At 32.6% G+C, this 19669-nt stretch overlaps 2 protein-coding genes across 4 annotated transcripts; one reads left to right on the top strand and one right to left on the bottom strand.

The window, feature by feature from the left end:
* Positions 1-1128: 1128 nt before the first annotated feature.
* Positions 1129-3379, top strand: LOC149900634 (uncharacterized protein C14orf119). 3 transcript variants are annotated; one of them, XM_090112464.1, is made up of 3 exons: positions 1129-1259; positions 1999-2228; positions 2546-3379. In XM_090112464.1, exons 2-3 carry the CDS (start codon positions 2034-2036, stop codon positions 2819-2821), a joined length of 471 nt encoding a protein of 156 aa, XP_089968590.1. In that variant the 5' UTR covers positions 1129-1259; positions 1999-2033; the 3' UTR covers positions 2822-3379. The 3 variants fall into 3 exon arrangements, with proteins under 3 accessions (XP_089968590.1, XP_089968589.1, XP_089968588.1); XM_090112463.1 differs by having other exon boundaries at positions 1129-1279; positions 2546-3375; XM_090112462.1 differs by lacking the exon at positions 1129-1259 and adding an exon at positions 1434-1669.
* Positions 3380-5593: 2214 nt separating this feature from the next.
* On the bottom strand, positions 5594-18215 carry LOC149900633 (CLIP domain-containing serine protease HP8-like). The gene is made up of 7 exons (XM_090112217.1): positions 17940-18215; positions 14650-14792; positions 14202-14364; positions 12867-12972; positions 12421-12608; positions 6535-6636; positions 5594-6115 (listed from the first exon to the last, which is right to left on the bottom strand). Exons 1-7 carry the CDS (start codon positions 18010-18012, stop codon positions 5799-5801), a joined length of 1092 nt encoding a protein of 363 aa, XP_089968343.1. The 5' UTR covers positions 18013-18215; the 3' UTR covers positions 5594-5798.
* Between the last annotated feature and the right edge of the window lie 1454 nt (positions 18216-19669).

The following is a 19669-nucleotide window of genomic DNA, read 5'->3' as shown; positions in this document are numbered from 1 at the left end:
GTCATCATCAGCCCATATACGTTCCCACTGATGAGACACAGGCCTCCTACGAGGGTACAGGCTATAATCCACCACGCTGGCCAAGTGTGGTTTGGCGGATGTCACATGTCATCAAATTTTGATTCTTCGCGATTCTCCGACATGACGGTTTCTTAACGATGTTTTCTTTCACCGTTCGAGCTGTATACATTGAAAAATCAATTTATTTCCTGCGCGCTCGCATGGTCTCGAACCACGGACTTATCGATTCGAAGTCCGAGGTCTCACCACTGAGCCACCACTGCTCTATACAGGGTGTAATCGTTAAGTGTGCGCAGGCGATTATTCCGTAACTATTACAGATATCAAAAAGCTTTAAACTGATATTGATAGTACTATATATACCTAATGAGTAAAATTACAATAATAACTTTTTAAAAATAAAACGGGAAATATCCAAAAATGTTACATTAAACGCTCCCTGGATACATTTTGTATTCAAATCAAATATTCGAAATGACATCCTCGTTTTGGAATACCTTTGTATTCCACATCGAGCTCTATATTTACAGTTTCTAAATGAACTTTCATTATAATTTGCGAAGTAATTAAAGCACAAAGTCAAATAAAAAAGCAAAACTTTTCATATTACATGTTTGGAATTGTCATATTTCATATTAAATGTATGGGAGTGTTTCAAGTTAATTTTTTTGATATTTCTCGTTATATTTTTAAAAAGTTGTTATTGTCATTTTACTCATTAGTTATAGTACTTTCAATATCAGTTTAAACCTTTTTGATATCTGCAATAGTTACGGAATAATCGCCTGTGCACACGATTACACCCTGTATATACGAACAGGTTTTCTATTTTAAAAGAAAGAGATAATATAATATTATAATTATGTAATATAATTTTGCATGAAAACTACAATAAGATTGATGTTTGTTAATGCTTTAATATGTTACGCTCAAATTATAAAACTTAGAGCCCTTAGAGCACATATGGAGCACATATTTTAAAAGGTAATATATTGGTTATTTTAATTTTATGGACTTTACAAAACCGGCATATTCTTAGATAATCTGTTTCCTTCCCTGGCAGTTGCCAATCAAACAAAAAACTGTCAATGTGACTTGACTGTTGACAATTGACAACTCACAACATTCCTCAAAATTAATTGTTTTTAATCTTAACATTTTTTAACTTTACTCGAAATATAATTAAATAAACGAAAAGTTAGTTTGTATTAAACGAAGTGTAAAAGGATTTGTTTGGGGTATACATATAATATTTCAGGTAACGCATTTGGAATTTAATAATTACTTAGATACCTACATACACACACCAATTTCAATATTAATTTTTGAACAGTTTGATATGTATCGGTAGCATATTAACAAGCTGATGTTTCGATCGGTATGGTAATTAAATGAATAGAAAGTTATGCCGTGTGATATAACATTATCGAGAGGTGAAATTATGCATATTATTTAACCTTGCAGTGCTTGAATGGAAAGTTGATAAGTTACATCTAACGCGTTAACTGTAATATTGTTAGTTTCACTGTCGATCCCGTTGTAGCCGATCGTATACATGATAATTATTGTTTATATTTTTATATTTAATTTAATAACAAAATGAGTTTTTTATTTGGATCTGCTGTTTGTTTATCTGTTGTTCCTGAAAGTAAGTAAATATATTTTATGGAACGGATAGAGGTTTAAACCTCTATTCATATTTTAATCCATCAGTCCCCGGAATCACAGACACAATAGATAATCTATTGTGTCGCGCCCCGATTGGGGCGCTTGGTGGTCAATGGGTTAAATTTGAATTTCATTTATGTGAATTATAGTTTTATATGAAATACTGCTGATTGTTCAACCAGATCTCAGCACACAAAAAAGTTTTTATTGTTTGACAAGAACAACCAGCAAAATATTTATTACTGAACTCCCACATGTACTGGTATTTACTTTAGTTCAAATTGCTAAAAGTTTTTAAAAACCTTTCAGATTCAGTAACAGAATACAGATATACACCGCGCAGCATGTCCAACTCAGGTTTAACATCAGAAGCTCAGTTGAGGTATATGATCCAATGGTTTGAGGAGTTCAGTGAACTGCAGAGGGAAGATTTCCTTCCCATATTAGCTGCGGCACATGGTGATAAGCCAGAGCAACTTGCAGCTGGCCTTGCATCCCTCACTTGTGAAGATAAGCCTGTCAGCTTGTTCCAGTGTCGTGTAAGTTTTGAGTCAATCTATGTAAAGTAAAGCTTTCTAAAATATATATACAAATCAGTAGATAGATTTGTTATTTAAAAGTTTTTGATACTTTCTCTACATTGGTTATTGCTTATGCACCAAAGAAACATAATAAAGGGAAGGAAGTCTATTAACAATTAGAGATAAAGGAAGTCAACATGGCTATATTAAGCTGCTTAATAATCTAATAACTTTTACTGTTTGATAATATTTTTTACAAATAATTTGAAATTGATAACATTAATTTTATTTAGTTAAGTTCTCTAGAATTAAACCCTGAATTTATTCTTATACAGATAAAATTATTCAATGAATGGTTTCCCACATGGGCTGAAGAACAAAGAGACAGACTATTGAAAGCAGTTACGGAAATAGACGCAGAGTTTGGTAACAAACTACAAGACATCCTTGTCAATGGAGTTAAAGTCAATGGTACAGATGATTTCTTCAGTACAAATGAAACAGTTGGTGAGAAAAACACAGAAGAAAATGAAGACATTCCAAACATTCAAGCAGATGATAACAGCCTTGCAAATCAAGATGTTGTTGTTGAAATCGCAGCTGCGTCTTAAATAAAATAAAACTATTGGTTATTATGTAATATCAGCAGCAAATATTTTACTTGAAATTGAAATCTAAAACAAATACAAATGGTAAGCCTTGATATCATTATTTGCTTAATACTTATTAGAAAGGAATGGTTTGATTTTCTTCTTCCTTTGTGTAATAATTTATTATGATATGACTTAATGTCAAGTGACTTATGTTGCTGACTGTACTAGTTTCAAGTGTCATATTGAGCTATATAAAAGTATTGATATTTAATAAATATTAAATTTGCTCATAATAAGACAATTATGGCTATAAAACATTTATGGTCTGCCTTTTGCATTGTTAAGTATAGTGCATTGGGGGAATTTCGGATGAGGGGTAATTTCAGAAAATTGTGAATACCACTTTAGAGCATCGCTTTATCATAAGCATCGTGAAGGAAGGCCATGAAGATATATAGGTTTGATGTATTAGCATACATATTTGCTTAATCTATCGATATTTACGTATTAATTTAACAAACGTATTTACCCCGTGGCCGGAATTACCCCAATGCACCTTATTAGTATTTAGTACAATAATATAATGTTCCACATAAACAGTTCCATAGATATTTAATTTGGTAGAGATTGTCTAATCTAAAAATGAACGCCCCTCCACTGTGTTTACGCTCACATTCAAAGTACGTGTATAGACGCAATACACACAAATTGGTCTGCCTCATTGGTCGTTCAGTCCTCCAGTCCTGTCCATGCCCGAACGACAGGACCAGTTGGCCAACTAGTGCATAAATGACGCGATGCACGACAGAACGGACGTGTCATTCCGTACATAGCGCACTCTCCCCGCCATACAATGCTAGGCACCTGAACTGATCGCCCGATTAGTTGACAAATCAGTGCGCGAAAGTCAAAGTTTGCAGTAGAATCGCCGCGCGCACACATATAAAAGTGGTTCAATAATTATTTGTCCTCACACATTGAAACAATTAAGTTTAGTGGAAGGGCGTTCATTTTTAGATTAGACAATCTCTACTCTGTACCTGAAAATAGATCTTGATACATTTATATAATAGTATTTATTAAGTTAATTGGATTTGAGTCTAAAGAGTAGACATAAGCTACATGCATTCCCAATTTAAACATGTAATTATTTGATAAAAGCAATTTTAGAAGTCTTGGCAAAATATAATATTTGTATGTTTAAATAAATTTTAATTTTAAGGAGAAGGTACTAATATATTGTAAAGGTTTTTTATATTTGATCTCAGAAACAAGATTTTGATATATTTTACACTGAGATCTATCTGCTTTATGAAAATTTAAAAGAAAACATTATGATAGTGAATTATTTATCTATAAACAGCTTCATGTTAATTTAATGTTCGAAAATGACATTTACATTGACACATTTTCTCTTAAAAAAGCATTCCAAATAACATTCCACTGATTGTAAGAATCTCAGTTTATAATTGATATTCTGTTTAGTTTTTTATCTGCTATTATTTTAATGGAAGAATATATTATTAATACATTGAGATCGCACAATGTTGTTTTATATTTAAGCTTATATTATTGTTATAGTATGAAGTATCTATACATAAATTGTATGAAATTATAAACAGATATTTAGTAAACACAAAGTAAAATTATTATTATTTATTTATAAATTGCAATAGTTGGTGCCATGTAAAAGTTTGCTAACAGTTCAGCCTTTATTATTTTGACGCGCAGTTCACATTATTCACTCATTTTTAAATTCATTGTTATAAATAAGAAAAAAATCATATCATACATAAAGGCAAAACAACTGTTAGTTAACTAAGCTTGAAAATATTTGGTAATTTCGCTTTCCTTTGCTATATTTTTTCAGTTGATACAAATAATATCAGTATTACTTCTGCCTCAAATTAATGTGGACATTTCATTTCATTCTATATTTCTATCCAAAGATGTAAAAACCAATCAAGTACAAATAAAAGATATTGTGCCAAGTGTATGTATTTACTCCTAATACATATATGGAAAGTTAGCAATAGTTAGCATGTGTATAATCATGTAATAACTTTTAAACTTGTAAGGGAGTGAGGCTAAGGTGCTGGAAACACGTGGGAAGGATTTGAAAGGACTGCATAAATTATATTAGTATTTAATAAAGTTTTTAATCACTACAAATGTTTTTTTTTTTTTATTATAATTTCCTATCTATACTAATATTATAAAGCTGAAGAGTTTGTTTGTTTGTTTCTTTGTTTGTTTGAACGCACTAATCTCGGGAACTACTCCTCCGATTTGAAAAATTCTTTCGGTGTTAGATAGCCCATTTATCGAGGAAGGTTATAGGCTATATTTCATCACGCTACGGGCAACAGGAGTGGAGCCACGGGGGTGAAACCGCGCGGAGCAGCTAGTTAAACATAAATGTTCAAACCGTCATCTTTTTTTTTCTCTTTGAGAGACTTTGGTTTGGTTTAAAAGTTGTTTTTCGTTATGACGTAGAACAGGGTATAATCGAAATAATGCAATTTTTTTATTATAAATATGGTATATTTAACAAAATGATAAAATGGCACATTTAAAAATGCTTCATTTCGAAGCGATTCCAATAGGTAGGTAATGCAAATTCACGGCCTTGACGGAATGAGATCAATTAGACCTTGATCTTTATACAGCAGGCTTCAATAAATATTAACAGACACAAGTTTATAGTATATTGGAAAAATAAACAATTGTTTTGCATAATTTATATTTAAATATTATAATATAATGGAATCAGCGTGAAAATTTCTTATCGTTATAGCTTTGGGATCTTGTATTACGAGTTCAGGGTTACTAAGGATACAAAGTATTTCTATCTTTACATTTATTTCTTATTTGTTATAGCGTCTCTTGGTCCTTCAGGACTGCAGTAAAAAAAATCATAATATTCAATATTGAATGTTCTAAAAGTTGTTCTTACGATAAACGTAAGTCTCTGAAAAGACTTATGAACGAGAAATTATGCACGCATATTTCTAATAATCCAGTCGGTAAAGTGCGTAACACGCGTGTAGACTCCGGGCCATCCGATTGTACCGCATGGGGATGGTCCGTACGACACTATCCCCACCGCGAACCAATTACCCTTATTATTCTTATTATCTTGACCCATAAGTGGGCCGCCAGAGTCACCTCTGCAAGAGTCTTCACCCGATACACCACCAGCACACATTTGCTTATCCGTTATCACTCTGTTCGCAGCTGAATAAATTTCTTTACAATCCTCCTGTCCTATTACTGGCAGACGCACTTTGAGTTTCACGTCCGATGTAGATTCTGTAAAAAACGTTATTATTGTGAATAATAGAATGATGTTATCACAATCAGTCCATAACTCGCCCAGTCTTGTCTTTAGCATCAACTACTGAACCGATGATAATGAAAATTAGCACACATATGTATAAAGGGTAACTTGGATTAACACATATGATAGGTTTAATCCCGGAAATCCCACGGGAACGGGAACTATGCTGGTTTTTCTTTGAAAACGCGGGCGCAGCCGCGGGCGGAAAGCTAGTTAACCTATAAGAGTAAGTCTATGTGTCTGTAGCATAGGTCTGTAGATATTTTGTTCGCAACAATATTACTAAACAGACAAAGGTTTGAAAGTTGAAAGTGTTAGCTTTCTTAAAATTTTTAATTATTTTTATATATATTTTCGGGGCACGAACTTCAAATTTACTGGAGGCACTCACTTGTTTCGGTTTTTCCCCAACCAGCAACTTCCATTGTCAATCCTTGAAATGACTTTCTCTCAAATTCTGAAGTGTATGGTAAACATATTGGTTTCACGAAGTCTGTAAAAATAATAAGTCTGTAAAAATAATAAGTATAGATCTACTCTTACAGAATTAAAATAGATATCATCATCATCATCATCAATACATATAATAAAATTCTAGAAAAGTGGTGTCTGTACAATGAAAATATGTAAAAAAAAATTAGCAGGGGTTATTACTAAATCGATCCCAAACCCAAAACTGTTGTTAAAAAAATTTTTGTCTGTTTGTCTGTTTGTCTGTATGTTTGAACACGCTAATCTCAGAAACGGCTTATCCGATTTAGATGCGGTTTTCACTAATATATTGTGGTAAGCTTCATTTAACATTTAGTGTTTATTTCATGTCAATCGGTTCATAAATAAAAAAGTTATGACCATTTAAGTAATCACAGCGAACATTTGCTAAGGCATTCTATACATGAATTACTTTATTACGTAAATTATACGCTAAAGTTATTCCTTGACATGTCCAGATGATCATATCGAAAGTCCCCAAGCGTGGGGGGGGGGGGGTGGTTATGCTGAGAGGGTAGTAGGGGGGGTCAGAGGACCTTTATTTAGATTTTTGCTCATAAGTCTAAAACCTGCACAAATATGTAGCATTATGGTTACTTCTAGGTAAATTTTCTATATAAAAGGTCTTTGAATTTATGTCGTAGGTATTATTTTTAACCCCCGACGCAAAAAGAGGGGTGTTATGTCCGCTATGTGTGTATTGCGTGTCTGTCTGTGCCACCGTAGCTCGCTAACGGGTAATACCAATTAGATGCGTTTTTTTGTTACATTAGTTGTTTATTATATTATATAGGGGTAAGTGGGAATGAAAAAAACGAATGTTAGTTGTTAATGTAGGTTATGAGGTTATACCCAAGTGATATATCAAATGAAAATAGACGACATGTCAGAAACAATTAGTCAAATTTTATCAAAATCGGTTCATCCATTTATTTGATATAGGGGTAAAAGTGGGAATAAATAAATGAATTTTATCAAATATACTCAAGTGACGTATCTAATGAAAGACATGACGTGTAAAGTACAATAAGACATATTTTATCAAAATTGGTTCATCCATTTATTGGATAAAAGTGGCAATAAAAGTTGTCAAATATACCTAAGTGGCATATCAAATGAAAGGGCATGACCTGACGTGAGAAGTATAATGAGGCATAGGTATTTAATCAAAATCGGTTCATCCATTTATTATACATATAGAGGGGTAAAAGTGGGAATGAAAAAAACGAATGTTGTCTGTTATACACAAGTGATATATCAAATGAAAAAAGATGACCTGTCAGAAACAATTAAGTAGTCCAATGTTATCAAAATCGGTTCATCCATTTATTTGATATAGGGGTAAAAGTGGGAATAAAAGTTGTCAAATAATATACCCAAGTGGCATATCAAATGAAAGGGCTAGACCTGACGTGAGAAGTATGATGAGGCATATTTAATCAAAATCGGTTCATCCATTTATTGATTTATAGCGGTAAAAGTGGGAATGAATAATCGAATGTGGTCAAATAATATAATCAAGCGGCATATCAAATGACGTGTGAATTACAATTAAGTAGTCATGTTTTATCAAAATTGGTTAATCTGTTCATTACATATAGGGCACCTTAGGGGTGATAGTGGGGATACATAATCCAAATGGAGTACCAAACGAAAGGATATGACATGTACATAATATATAGGTATGATTAGACAATAGACATGGTTTAGATCAAAATCGGTTCTGCCATTTACTAGGGGTGAAAGGGAAAAGTTGAACGTCTGTGAAAGTAGAAGGAATATGGGAGCGGGAGAATAACCACATCCTGGAAATTTTGAACTCTTCTGTACCTAAGTTTTATACCTAGCTCAGTTTAGTAATAAATTTTACTAACAGTTCTTTTGTGTTATTATTTATTTTATTTCTTAACTTTATAATAATGTGTAAGTACTTATAATTTAGTTGTACATATATGATAGTACGTGTTTCAAGACGTGTTTACTCAATAATTGTGTGTTAAGTAGTAACTACTATGCAGTCACTATTCCACGCGGACGAAGTCGCGGGCACAGCTAGTTTTTAAATATAAATTCTATAGAAAAAGTATGATTTAATTTAATTACGTATCATAGTACCTATGCTTTTATTGTAGGTAATAATCTAGTTATGTATATGTCGTGGTCATATCATAGATTTGATCATTTCATGATATGAGTGGCCATTTCACGAAATGGTCGCATATCGTGAAATGGCCAATTTAGTTTGGCCACATCATGATGTGGTTTGGGCAGATCAATGATAAGAAATCGTTTCACGATATGGCCAATTAACGCACGGTTTTTTCATGAAATGATCAAAATTATTTGATCATATCGTAAAATAGTTACATTAATCGTTGGTAGAGGCGCTGCAAGCTCTGTGTTTATGTGATAAGATGGCGGCCGCTGGCGAAAATTAAATTATTCGCAGTTAAAAACTTCATAATTCGTTTAATAACAATATTATGAAGAAAGTCATAGCAAAGAATTTACGACGAAGAGGTACGAGTACTATGGAAAATGTGGATATCTTAAATGTATTTAAGAAAAAATGCGACTTAAATAAAATAATTTAAGAAACTACTACGATATTATTATAATTGTTTGTTTTTTAAAAAGCGTTGTTTATCAAAGTCTAACCTAACCTAACTGTTTTCTATTGCAAAAACGATTCGCTTCTGGCATTCGCCGGCCGCTGCCGCGGCACTAACTTTAATGACATTAAACAAGTTTTTAGAATATAGTTATTCTGAATTTTTTTAATATTTTATGGACTCTTTATATTTTATACGATCTGGCCAAATGTGGATGACCAAATCGTGAAAAGTTGACGATTTAACGATCTGATCAAACTATGTTGGCCATTTCACGATATGCGACCATTTCGTGAAATGGCCACTCATATCATGAAATGATCAAATCTACGATATGACCACGACATATACGCTCAATGACCGAAAACTCTCATTGAGCGAAAAAATAGATAACTACCATCGTGTTGTGGTCACAGTAAAAGAGATAACGCGAAATTCGTATGTCACATGCAACAAATGAGTTTTCCATAGACATACTGTGGGATTGTGGTTCGAGCCTATAATAGATGAAGAGCCCGCGACGGACAGACCTTCGTTATTTTATAAAAGTTGAAAGTTTATCTGTATATGTGTCCTATACAGATAAGAACGACCAGCGACTATCAAGCATGGGTTGTGGTTACTTGGGCAGGTAAAAGGTAGTAAAGGTGTATAAAATAGTAGATCATACCTAAGTTTCGTTATAGTAACTACCTATAAAAGCTAAATTTTATACATGTTACTTGGGGACGTATAAAAAGATGTTTCCTCAAGAGCCGGACAGTTTTCATGCTTTTTACATCATGCCAGACACATTAAAGAAATAACTGACATATCATCAAATTCACATTATTACATAAAAGTGTGACATATATGAAATAACCTACTAAAAACATTAGTTTACTATAATTATTAAAAAATATAGATAATGGTATAATATAAGTAATAAAGTTATTACTTATCTTGTAAGGGGACTCATGTTGATGAAATTCGACATAAATCGATGACTTTTTAATTATTATTTTGAGAGTTTTATATCAGCCATGAGAAAATGCGTGAATTTAGCATTGAATTTAGTAGTTTTTTATTTACCTTGATCATCTTATATCTGGAATCGGCTGATTTCCAGATATTCTGTGATCAAGGTACATAAAAACATTAGCAGCCGTACAAATAAACGAGTTATAACATTTTATGAAAAGAATAAACTAAGAATAAGGAAAAATCATACAAATAAACACGTAATAAATGAAACCTAGTATAACTTCGTAATAAGTATTCATACTAATGCTATTCCGTCCTTATTCCGGCTACCACCCTAGTATAAGTCTGACATAACTGAATTATAGCGTATTTTTCAGTACATTGTGCTGTGTTTTACAAGTTTTAGAATCTATTTTCAATCCAAATTTGAGATAATAGCAATGAGAGTAATACGAGAAGTAGAAAAAGCTGAGCAAATTAATAATTTCATTACGTACCTATATTGAAATGGAAAATTTAGTATGAAATGTCAAATTATACGAAATTATGAAAAACCCTTTTGATATTTATAATGATTTATTTATTTACGACATGCGCCAAACCATACATACATAAAACACTTATTTCTAAACTTATCACAGTAATCATGGACGTATAAAAAAAGACGGACGCCGTATTACGAACTAACAACGTGAAGCCACCATAGTAAGCTAGCGATCGTGTAAAGACAATAAACACGCACACACTCTCACCATAGTAAGCTAGTCGGCCGCCATTACGTCGTTAACTACCGACTGATTAACTGCGTCACTGTTTCACAAAAAATATTTAAAATGCCGTCTTGCGTGGTTAAATGGTGTCGCAACAGTACAATTTTAAATAACAAATCACAAGGGATTACATTCCACAGGGAAGCAAGTTATTTCTTTTATGTTTTAATGACAAAATTATTACGGCAAAATTTATAGAAAAAAATACAGCCGCCATTGTCATCAACACAGCTGTTGCCATGGCAACATGGCACACACACATGTATGTTTCGCCGCCATTACTAGGCTTCACGCAATGTTTAGGCGATATACCGTCCGTCTTTTTTTATACGTCCATGACAGTAATATAAACTTTCGTTGAAAATATAAATCTTCTAAGCTTGGAGTTGTATGTTTTGAGTACCAGTTATTTGGCAACTCTCTATCTCAAGGTGGGTTTATCTTCTGTTCTCCGGATATTGGATAGCATTCTCTTTCATATGCTTGCACATTTAATGATATATTTAAATTATTTCAAATAAATATTTAAAAAATAAATAAAGAGAACATTGTATGATGAAACTTCACAACAAATTCGACGAAGTCAAACGAGCGTCAAAATGACAGCACCAAGGTTTAACCGTAGACAATTTCAATGTTTTTCATAATTTTGTGAATGAATTGCTACGTTGCCGCTCCGCGCCTATTGCATAGCGTGAGCATAGTTACATCGACGTTATTCCAAATTTATTTGTAAGAAATTATGACATCCTTATTCTTTATTTATTCTTATCATATCTATTCATTGCATAAGGTTTGAATAAGCAAGTTTTTATTTGTACGGCTGTAGGTATTCACGTATTGTCTGATTTTCACATATGTTTTAGAATATACAGTTAAAAATGAGATGTCAGTACTCCCAGATACTTCCCGTGAGTCATATTGCTTAACAGAAGCTTTATAGCTCTCACAATAACTAAAAAGTCATCGAGGTACGTGGAATTCCATCAACATGAGTACCCGTAAAAGATAAGTAATAACTTTATTAATTATATTATACTACTAGCGGTCCGAACCGGCTTCGCCCGTGGTACATGTTTACGTTTTCTCTACATAAGAACCATCCACGTACTTCAAGGAATATAATAAAAAAAGAATTATCGAAATCGGTTCAGCCGTTCTCGAGTTATGCGCTTACCAACACATTTTGCGATTCATTTTTATATATAAGAAGAAGAAGATTATAACAAAATTAATTTTAGATGAAGTTTTCCTGAAAATCATGAAAGAGCGGTTTTTGTGACCTTTCACCCTTCGTAACTTTTTTCCAGGTATTGGATCTAGGATTTTTCTTATTTCTTTCTATACATATATTAATATAAGTCTGGTAGATATAACGATTATATTTTGATCCGTATAAGATAATAAATAATAATCCGAATTTTAATGTTTTGTACTCACCAGTAAAATTTACTTCATGCGCCAATCTGATAAGCGCTATGTCATGTTGCTGATTTCCATCGTGTGCATTATACATCTCATGAGCTATAACTTCTTCAACAGGAACATTCACAACAGGCAAGGCACAATCGTCTTTGTTGCAATCTTCTTTAGATTTTAGATTCCACTCTCCGAGACGCACTTCATTTCTGAAAAGTTGGAAAATAACTTTTAACAGCAAAAGACAAATACCTACTTGGCATAAAGCTTAACTTCAAACTTGATAGGTACTAAGTGGGTGCGCGGAAAAAAAGTTAAAAACATTTTTTGTCGAATTTGGGTTACATACTTTAATACATATTAGATTTCTGAAATTTCAAGTCAAATATCCTCGGATAGTCGGTCGCTTATGAGTGAGGTTCTTGCATACTAAATGGGAAATAAAGTTTGATAGGTAATCTACATACAAACTCCATGTTGATGGCAAATCCGCTCCTTTTATACAATGTGCTGCTGTGAGAACATATCTGGAGGATATTAAGACTCCACCACAGTAATATCCACTGCCTTTTGCTGAAAGAGGAACAAAATAATGATATAAAATAAAAAAAATGTTGTGTGGTTTTATGAAACCACGGTAAAAGTGAAACTGTTCGAACGGTTCCGAACAATGCTTTGTGTAGCGCATGTCGCGTAACGGTCGGCTGCCGAGTAGGTATACCTACTCGGCAGCCGCGATACACGCGACATGCGCTACACAGACCAAAAAGTTTGAGACGATGTAATAAAAGTTTCACTTTAAAAAATATTTTATTTATTTATACATAGGTAAGTACATACCCAGATTCCTTACAGCTATTTGTATTACAATATTTATAATTAACTTTAACAAAACAATACGCCAATAAACAGGAATACCAATAATAAGACAATAATGTGACAGTAGTTTTACATTAATTATATTATAACAATGATAAAGTGGAAAATTTTTTTTTTTTTTTTGGACATGATATATATACAAAAAAGAGGAAAACGTACCCATTATAGAAGGTTTGGTAAGGATGTGTGAATGTGTGTACTGTGTGTGTAGTGTATAATAGTGTAGTGTGGTGAGATTGTGTAGTTTGAGAATTTCTTGTTATAAATATCAGGTAGACGGAAGAGTGTAGAATTTTGCAGGTGTTTGGTTGAAGCGAGGGGAACCTTTAATAGCTGTTGGCAATGCCTTGTTCGTAATGACGGTGTTTGTAGTGAGATATTACCGAGAATATTTGGACAGTCAGTCTATTACGCATTATGTCGTAAAGCAGCATCATGTCGATAATATCTCCGTTGTTCGAGTAAATGTATGAAGATTTTAATCCATTTTGAAAATTTTGCCAATAATTCATAGATACTTGAAAGTTGAAACTTGTTTTTTTCAGCATGTCGATTCATAAATAAATTGTTAAAAAAATTCAACAAATTTCTTCCGAACATAAAATACATTAATCATTAAATAAAGGCTTGTAAAAGCTGCGTTTCTATAATTATTATAATAAGTGTAAGTTGCATAGGTCATACTATATTATTATACTTATCTAGGTAGGTATGTCGTAGGTATATAGAATTCGAATGTCCTTTTTTCGTCTAGGTTTCAACTTTTTCGTTTATTTTGTCCATTCATTCGATTATCAATCAATGTATAAAACCTCCTTAAGCTGGGTCATTAAATGCGAAATCAAAGTACCTACCTATTGTTGAAATGTAAGCCTTAATTTTTGCTCTCAGCTATAGAAAAATCTGTTAGGTATCATACTTACGTTTCGTATACTTCAGCAGCGCCATCCATGGATGTTCATCAATTTCGGTCTGTGTCCCGCCCACAATCCTATTGTCATTTTGTATGCCACAAACTGTTGTATTTGGTAACAAATCTGCCCCACTCAACATTTCATTTAATGTGGGAAATGGCGGGCAGCATATCTGAAATTGTTAGAGAATAAATAATGAATTTAAGACCTGTTGTTCGTTGGATTTTAAGAGGAGGAACTTAGGAATGAAAGTAAACGTTCGGTACCTACTCCTGAGTCGTTAATATAATTAAAATTTAAAATGTTAGCACAGAAACTATCTCCATTTAGAAAAATCGTACTATTCAATTGCCCTGTTACTTGTGAAAGAAAAACAAACACCGGTGTCTGATAGTAACTTACAAACATTCAATATTCTAAATAATTAGGTAGATACTAATTACAATTTTTAACTTACCATGGGAGTTTCATCGGTGTCAAAACCACAGTGAAGTTCTCTGAGAAAAGTTATGAACAATTTTTTGTTATTTGTCTGCAGATTCCCGTATATGCCTTCACAAAGCGATACTCTCTTACAATCGGAACCATTTCGACATACATCTGAAATGGAATTTAAATTAAACGTAATAAGTAATAACTATGTATGTATATGCTGTACATATATGTACACATGAGAAATTTTTAACGAATAGAAACAATTCGATCACAAGTCGGGTTAGGGTGTCTCTGGACACATAAAACCGAAAGAGTAGAAAAAATTCTATTGCTCTGGCGGGATTACCGAAATCCGAGAGGTCAGGCGCGGGCCCATCAAGGGAAAAGTCAAAAGACGCGGGTTCGAATTCTGTCTCGTGATCGAAATGTTTCAATTCTTTAAACATTTCTTACTTTCTATCTTTGTTTCTTGAAGGTGCCTGCTGTTGCTTTCAAAATTTTACAAAAAAAAAACTTGTTTGCGCTGCTAAGAAAAATATACATGTTAGGTAGATACATGTGTGATCGAATTTAATTTTTTTTATGAAAAGATAATTTTAATTAAATTAAATCCAATATACCTACATGATGTCAGTATTTACTTTGATATAAAAATACTCGAATCGAAAGACTCGATAATAATATCTAAATAAAAATTAAAAATATCGTTCAATAACAACAAATGCATTGCATATATATGCAAAAAAACATCTATGAAGCACATAGCATTGTGTTAGCCTTTTGAATTTAGGACGAAATAATTTTTCCTCATTATCATTCTTGTATATTTTTATCGATTCAGGGAAAGCCAAAACTTTCACCAGCCGCCGCCATCTTTACACATAAACAGCGCTTGCAGCGCCTCTACCAATAATTTATATGTAACAACTTTACGATATAAATTAAAAAAATTATAATCAAATAACTTTGCTCATAATTTTCATGAAAAAACCGCGCGTTAGATGCCTATGCGCCATGTCGAGAAACGAGATTATCATTGATCTGCTCAAACCACATCATGATGTGGCCAATAGACATTCAACCATTTCATGAAATGCGACCATTTCATAAAATCAATCAATCATTTCATGAAATGGGCAAAATTTACGATATGGCTACGATACATACATATAGTACGTGTTCAAGAATCTAAAGCTTATGTTTTACAATTTATTTGTATTATATGTATACCTAGATGTAGAGGTCTATTGGTTCGGCCCATAGTTCGGCCAGTTTCATTTTATAACGTGATCAACCCTACAGTAGTCGCATGGTCTACACGTGTAATCCAGTGATACAAAATTCGTCGTCGAAATCTAATAGCTCCATTTATTTCATCCTTCGTGTACTCTGTTCAATAACGTAAGTTTTTTGTTATGACTGTTTCATTTATCTTTTACAAATATTATATTGTGAATGATACGCGACTACTGTAGGGTTAATGTGTCAATGTCCTCTGAATATTTTTTCTCGGTTCTACGTGGTTCGACCAATACAAGACATAGTTAATTCATATTAATTAATTTGCATTATAGGTACCATAGTGTTTGTGTGAAATCAAGTTTGACTCGTCGCATCAGTTGTTTTATTGTTATGTTATGTCATAAATACCTACACATCAGCAAACTAACCACAAGAGGATGTACGTTTGTTTTTATATTGAAAAATAGAGGTACCTATATATTTTTACTTTTAAGTAGGTATATATAGGTTTGTAACTAAAATAACGAAGAGTATGTGAAAATACTAGTGTCCGACCGAACTTTCGGTTTCGGTTTCGGTTTCGGCCGAGTTTCGGCCAAAAATCAAGTTTCGGCCGCAGTTTCGGTTTCGGCCAAAATCAGCCGAAACTTTTGCCGAAACCGAAACTTATTTCGCAAGTTCAGTGAACTTAGTTCACACACGTTCACGCTCGCCTAACTTCGTTTTCCTCGGCAACGCTTTGACGGACGCTGTCAAAGCGTTGGTTGACCCACGCTGGTGGAAACAATTTTTGATTATCTATGTTGAGTTGAGAATTAATAATTATTATTTTTATATAAGAGGTACCTAAAAGAGACTGATTATTCTTCTAAGTACAAATACCAATCCAAAGATCTCAAAATATCAAAACTTAGTATTTAAAGTAACAGTAACAATTACTGATTTGATTTAGATGACTGATTTTACTGAGAACTTAATTTGAAAAAATAATTCAAATTAAAATTGTTATTATTAATATTTTAAAAATATTATTTTTTTATTTTATATTAAATAAATGATCACAACAAATTTAATATATGTACTGTGTTTTCATTTCATGCCCTAATTAGGGCAAAATAATAGGTAAAATGCACCAAAGTTCAGTATTTTTAGAAATTTCATACTTGACCACGTGAGTTTCGGTTTCGGTTTCGGTTTCGGCCGAAACTGAAGCCACGGCCGAACATTCGGTTTCGGTTTCGGTTTCGGCCTGGAAACCAGTTTCGGTCGGACACTAGAAAATACCCAGTTGCCTATGGACTTAAAAAAACATAATAGTATTATGTTACTTACTTACCTACTTTAGTATTTAGAATAATATTTTTTTCGAAATCGAATAAATCTTTTTGAACAGGTTTTCGAGAAGACTTATGGAAGAGTTTTTGATGATGCTGATGATGATGATATGATGATATCAAAATGTTAAATTTAGATATTATTTGTTTCTACATTTTGGCATAGTAAGGTAAATACTAAGCTAACAAGATTAAAATTTTGAAACGGTAACCGAAAACATAATATGGTGAGTTGATAAGAAAGAAAGAGTAGGCAAATTACTCACAAATTCCTATGTCTTCCAATTTATTTATAACTTTTAAGTGTTATTATAAATAATATATAGAGATATGTATAGTTATAGTAAAGCATCTTTATCACAAAGTGACCCCAACAAGCTTATCACGATACCAGTGTAACTGCTTTTCCCCTGTAGCTGTGTAATAAAACAAGGAAAAATATCATGGCTTTTAGTATACCTACCTACTCTTGACAAGTGCATCAAGCTACGAAGCCAAAATTCTATAGGAAACAATCATCACATTGAATCATCAGATAAATTTTGTTACATATCTAACTAAATTAAACATACCGTCCTAAGTTAATATTATGTAATGCATTAACATTATATTTGCCAATACATTGTTTGATCAAAGGAAAAATATGAAGAAATAATTGCAAAACAAGGAATCGAATAGCTTGTTATTGAAGTGACACATGACATTGAGAACTCTCAACACATCATTTAACACTTACTTTTAGCACATAAAGCAGACGACACTAATATGAAACTAATAACACATATTTTTATACACATATTACTAAACATCGTTTCTTTTCCACACAAACAAAACAAATTAAGTAAGTCAAGTGTCGGCCAAGACAATCAACACCCAACTGATTAACCTGAGCGGCATAAGGTTATCAATACATTAAGTCATGTACATAAATATATTATTATTTTTTAATTCACGGACAGAACGCGAGCGTGTTTTGTTGGAAGGACGTTGTGCTCATCTGACGTACGGGATTTCCTTGTACTTTCCACGCGTCGCTACTCATTCTCATTCCATTTATTGTAATCATTTAATATTTGTGTCCGGTATCAAGACTTTATAACAGCTGTATATGTTTGGTAATCATGCAAAAATAATCCAGCTATGATTTTTTAACTTTATACATATTATAATATCTATGAATAAAAATCTATGATTGTTTTGAATATTTTTTTGCGTAAAAAACAAGTGCTCTTTCTATTTTTTGCTCTACATCTAGGAAAGATACGATATAAGATCATAAGTGCCTACCTAATATGCTCAATATTATAATATATGCCTGCCTATAATTATATTATGATACAGAGAATAAAAAACTGAAACTAAAAACTCAACATAAACTCTTTAAACTTTTTACTGTGTTAGGAATGTTCACAAAAACTTTATGCTCAATTTATTAAATAAAACATGTGTATCCTCTATAATTCTTTTTCGTTGGTTTTCTAATGTTTAAACTAGTACTAAAATAGTAGGATAAAGTACTATTTAATTTTGTTTGTACTGTACTTTGTATCAAACTTATTTGTTTATTGTTTGGAGCTTAATTACCAAATTGCGAGCAATAATATGCGATATGAAATGTCAATGTACTTCAAAACGGCAAAAGCAATTCAAAAACCTGTTGCGGACGTGCTTCGTGAGAAAGCGTGTTAGATAACAAAAAGGTTAATAATTACCTCAACACCACAAAGCACGAATATATTTATAACTCAAGCAGTAAACCTTCATCAAAATGACTACTAACCTATAATACATTTTTAAAGGGTGGCCGAGTTGTCAAGCGACGCCCTGGTAAGACAGAAGACGCGGGTTCGAATCCAGCTTCATGATCGAATTTTTTCCATACTTTAAAAATGTATATTTATATCTATTGTTCATGTGAAGTAAATAGTACTTTATCTAGTTTCAATCACTAGAGAGCTTTCTAGTAAAGTCTCTACCTTAATTTCTTTAGTCTCTAAATCAAACGGGTGGAATGTAGAGCCACAAAGAAAACTAAGTCCTGGCTACCTATAGAAGCTTCAACTGAGATGTAAATACATATATACATTGGAATGTTATGTCTATTGCACGCCTCATAAGCGAAGCGTTGAGGTGGGTACTACTGTCACTTCGCGCAAAACATCTGATTTTTCAAACTTAAAATGTCTTTATGTATCATACATTGCACTTGTAAGATAATACATACACACACATATTAAGAAAAAACACTATTTTTAACGTTCATGATATTTTTGATGTCATTTTTGTTATTTAAACTAGTTAAAAAACAGTTTAAAAAAGTTCTGTCTTGGACGTCCGTGTGTCTGTATGTGCGGATCCTTTTTCTTGTTAACACGATAGCGACCGAAATACTTTACTAATCGAGTCTTTTTTTTTCTCTTACGCTTGAGTATGCTCAGGAATAGAACCCTTTCATTTTTCAGGGTC

The sequence above is a fragment of the Colias eurytheme genome, chromosome 18, assembly GCF_061535395.1.
Source record: "Colias eurytheme isolate Ceu_HAF_F1 chromosome 18, ilColEury1 Martin Lab GWU primary, whole genome shotgun sequence".
Taxonomy (NCBI): domain Eukaryota; kingdom Metazoa; phylum Arthropoda; class Insecta; order Lepidoptera; family Pieridae; genus Colias; species Colias eurytheme.
The sequence above is the reverse complement of the archived record's forward strand: the minus strand, read 5'-3'. Positions and strand labels throughout refer to the sequence as shown.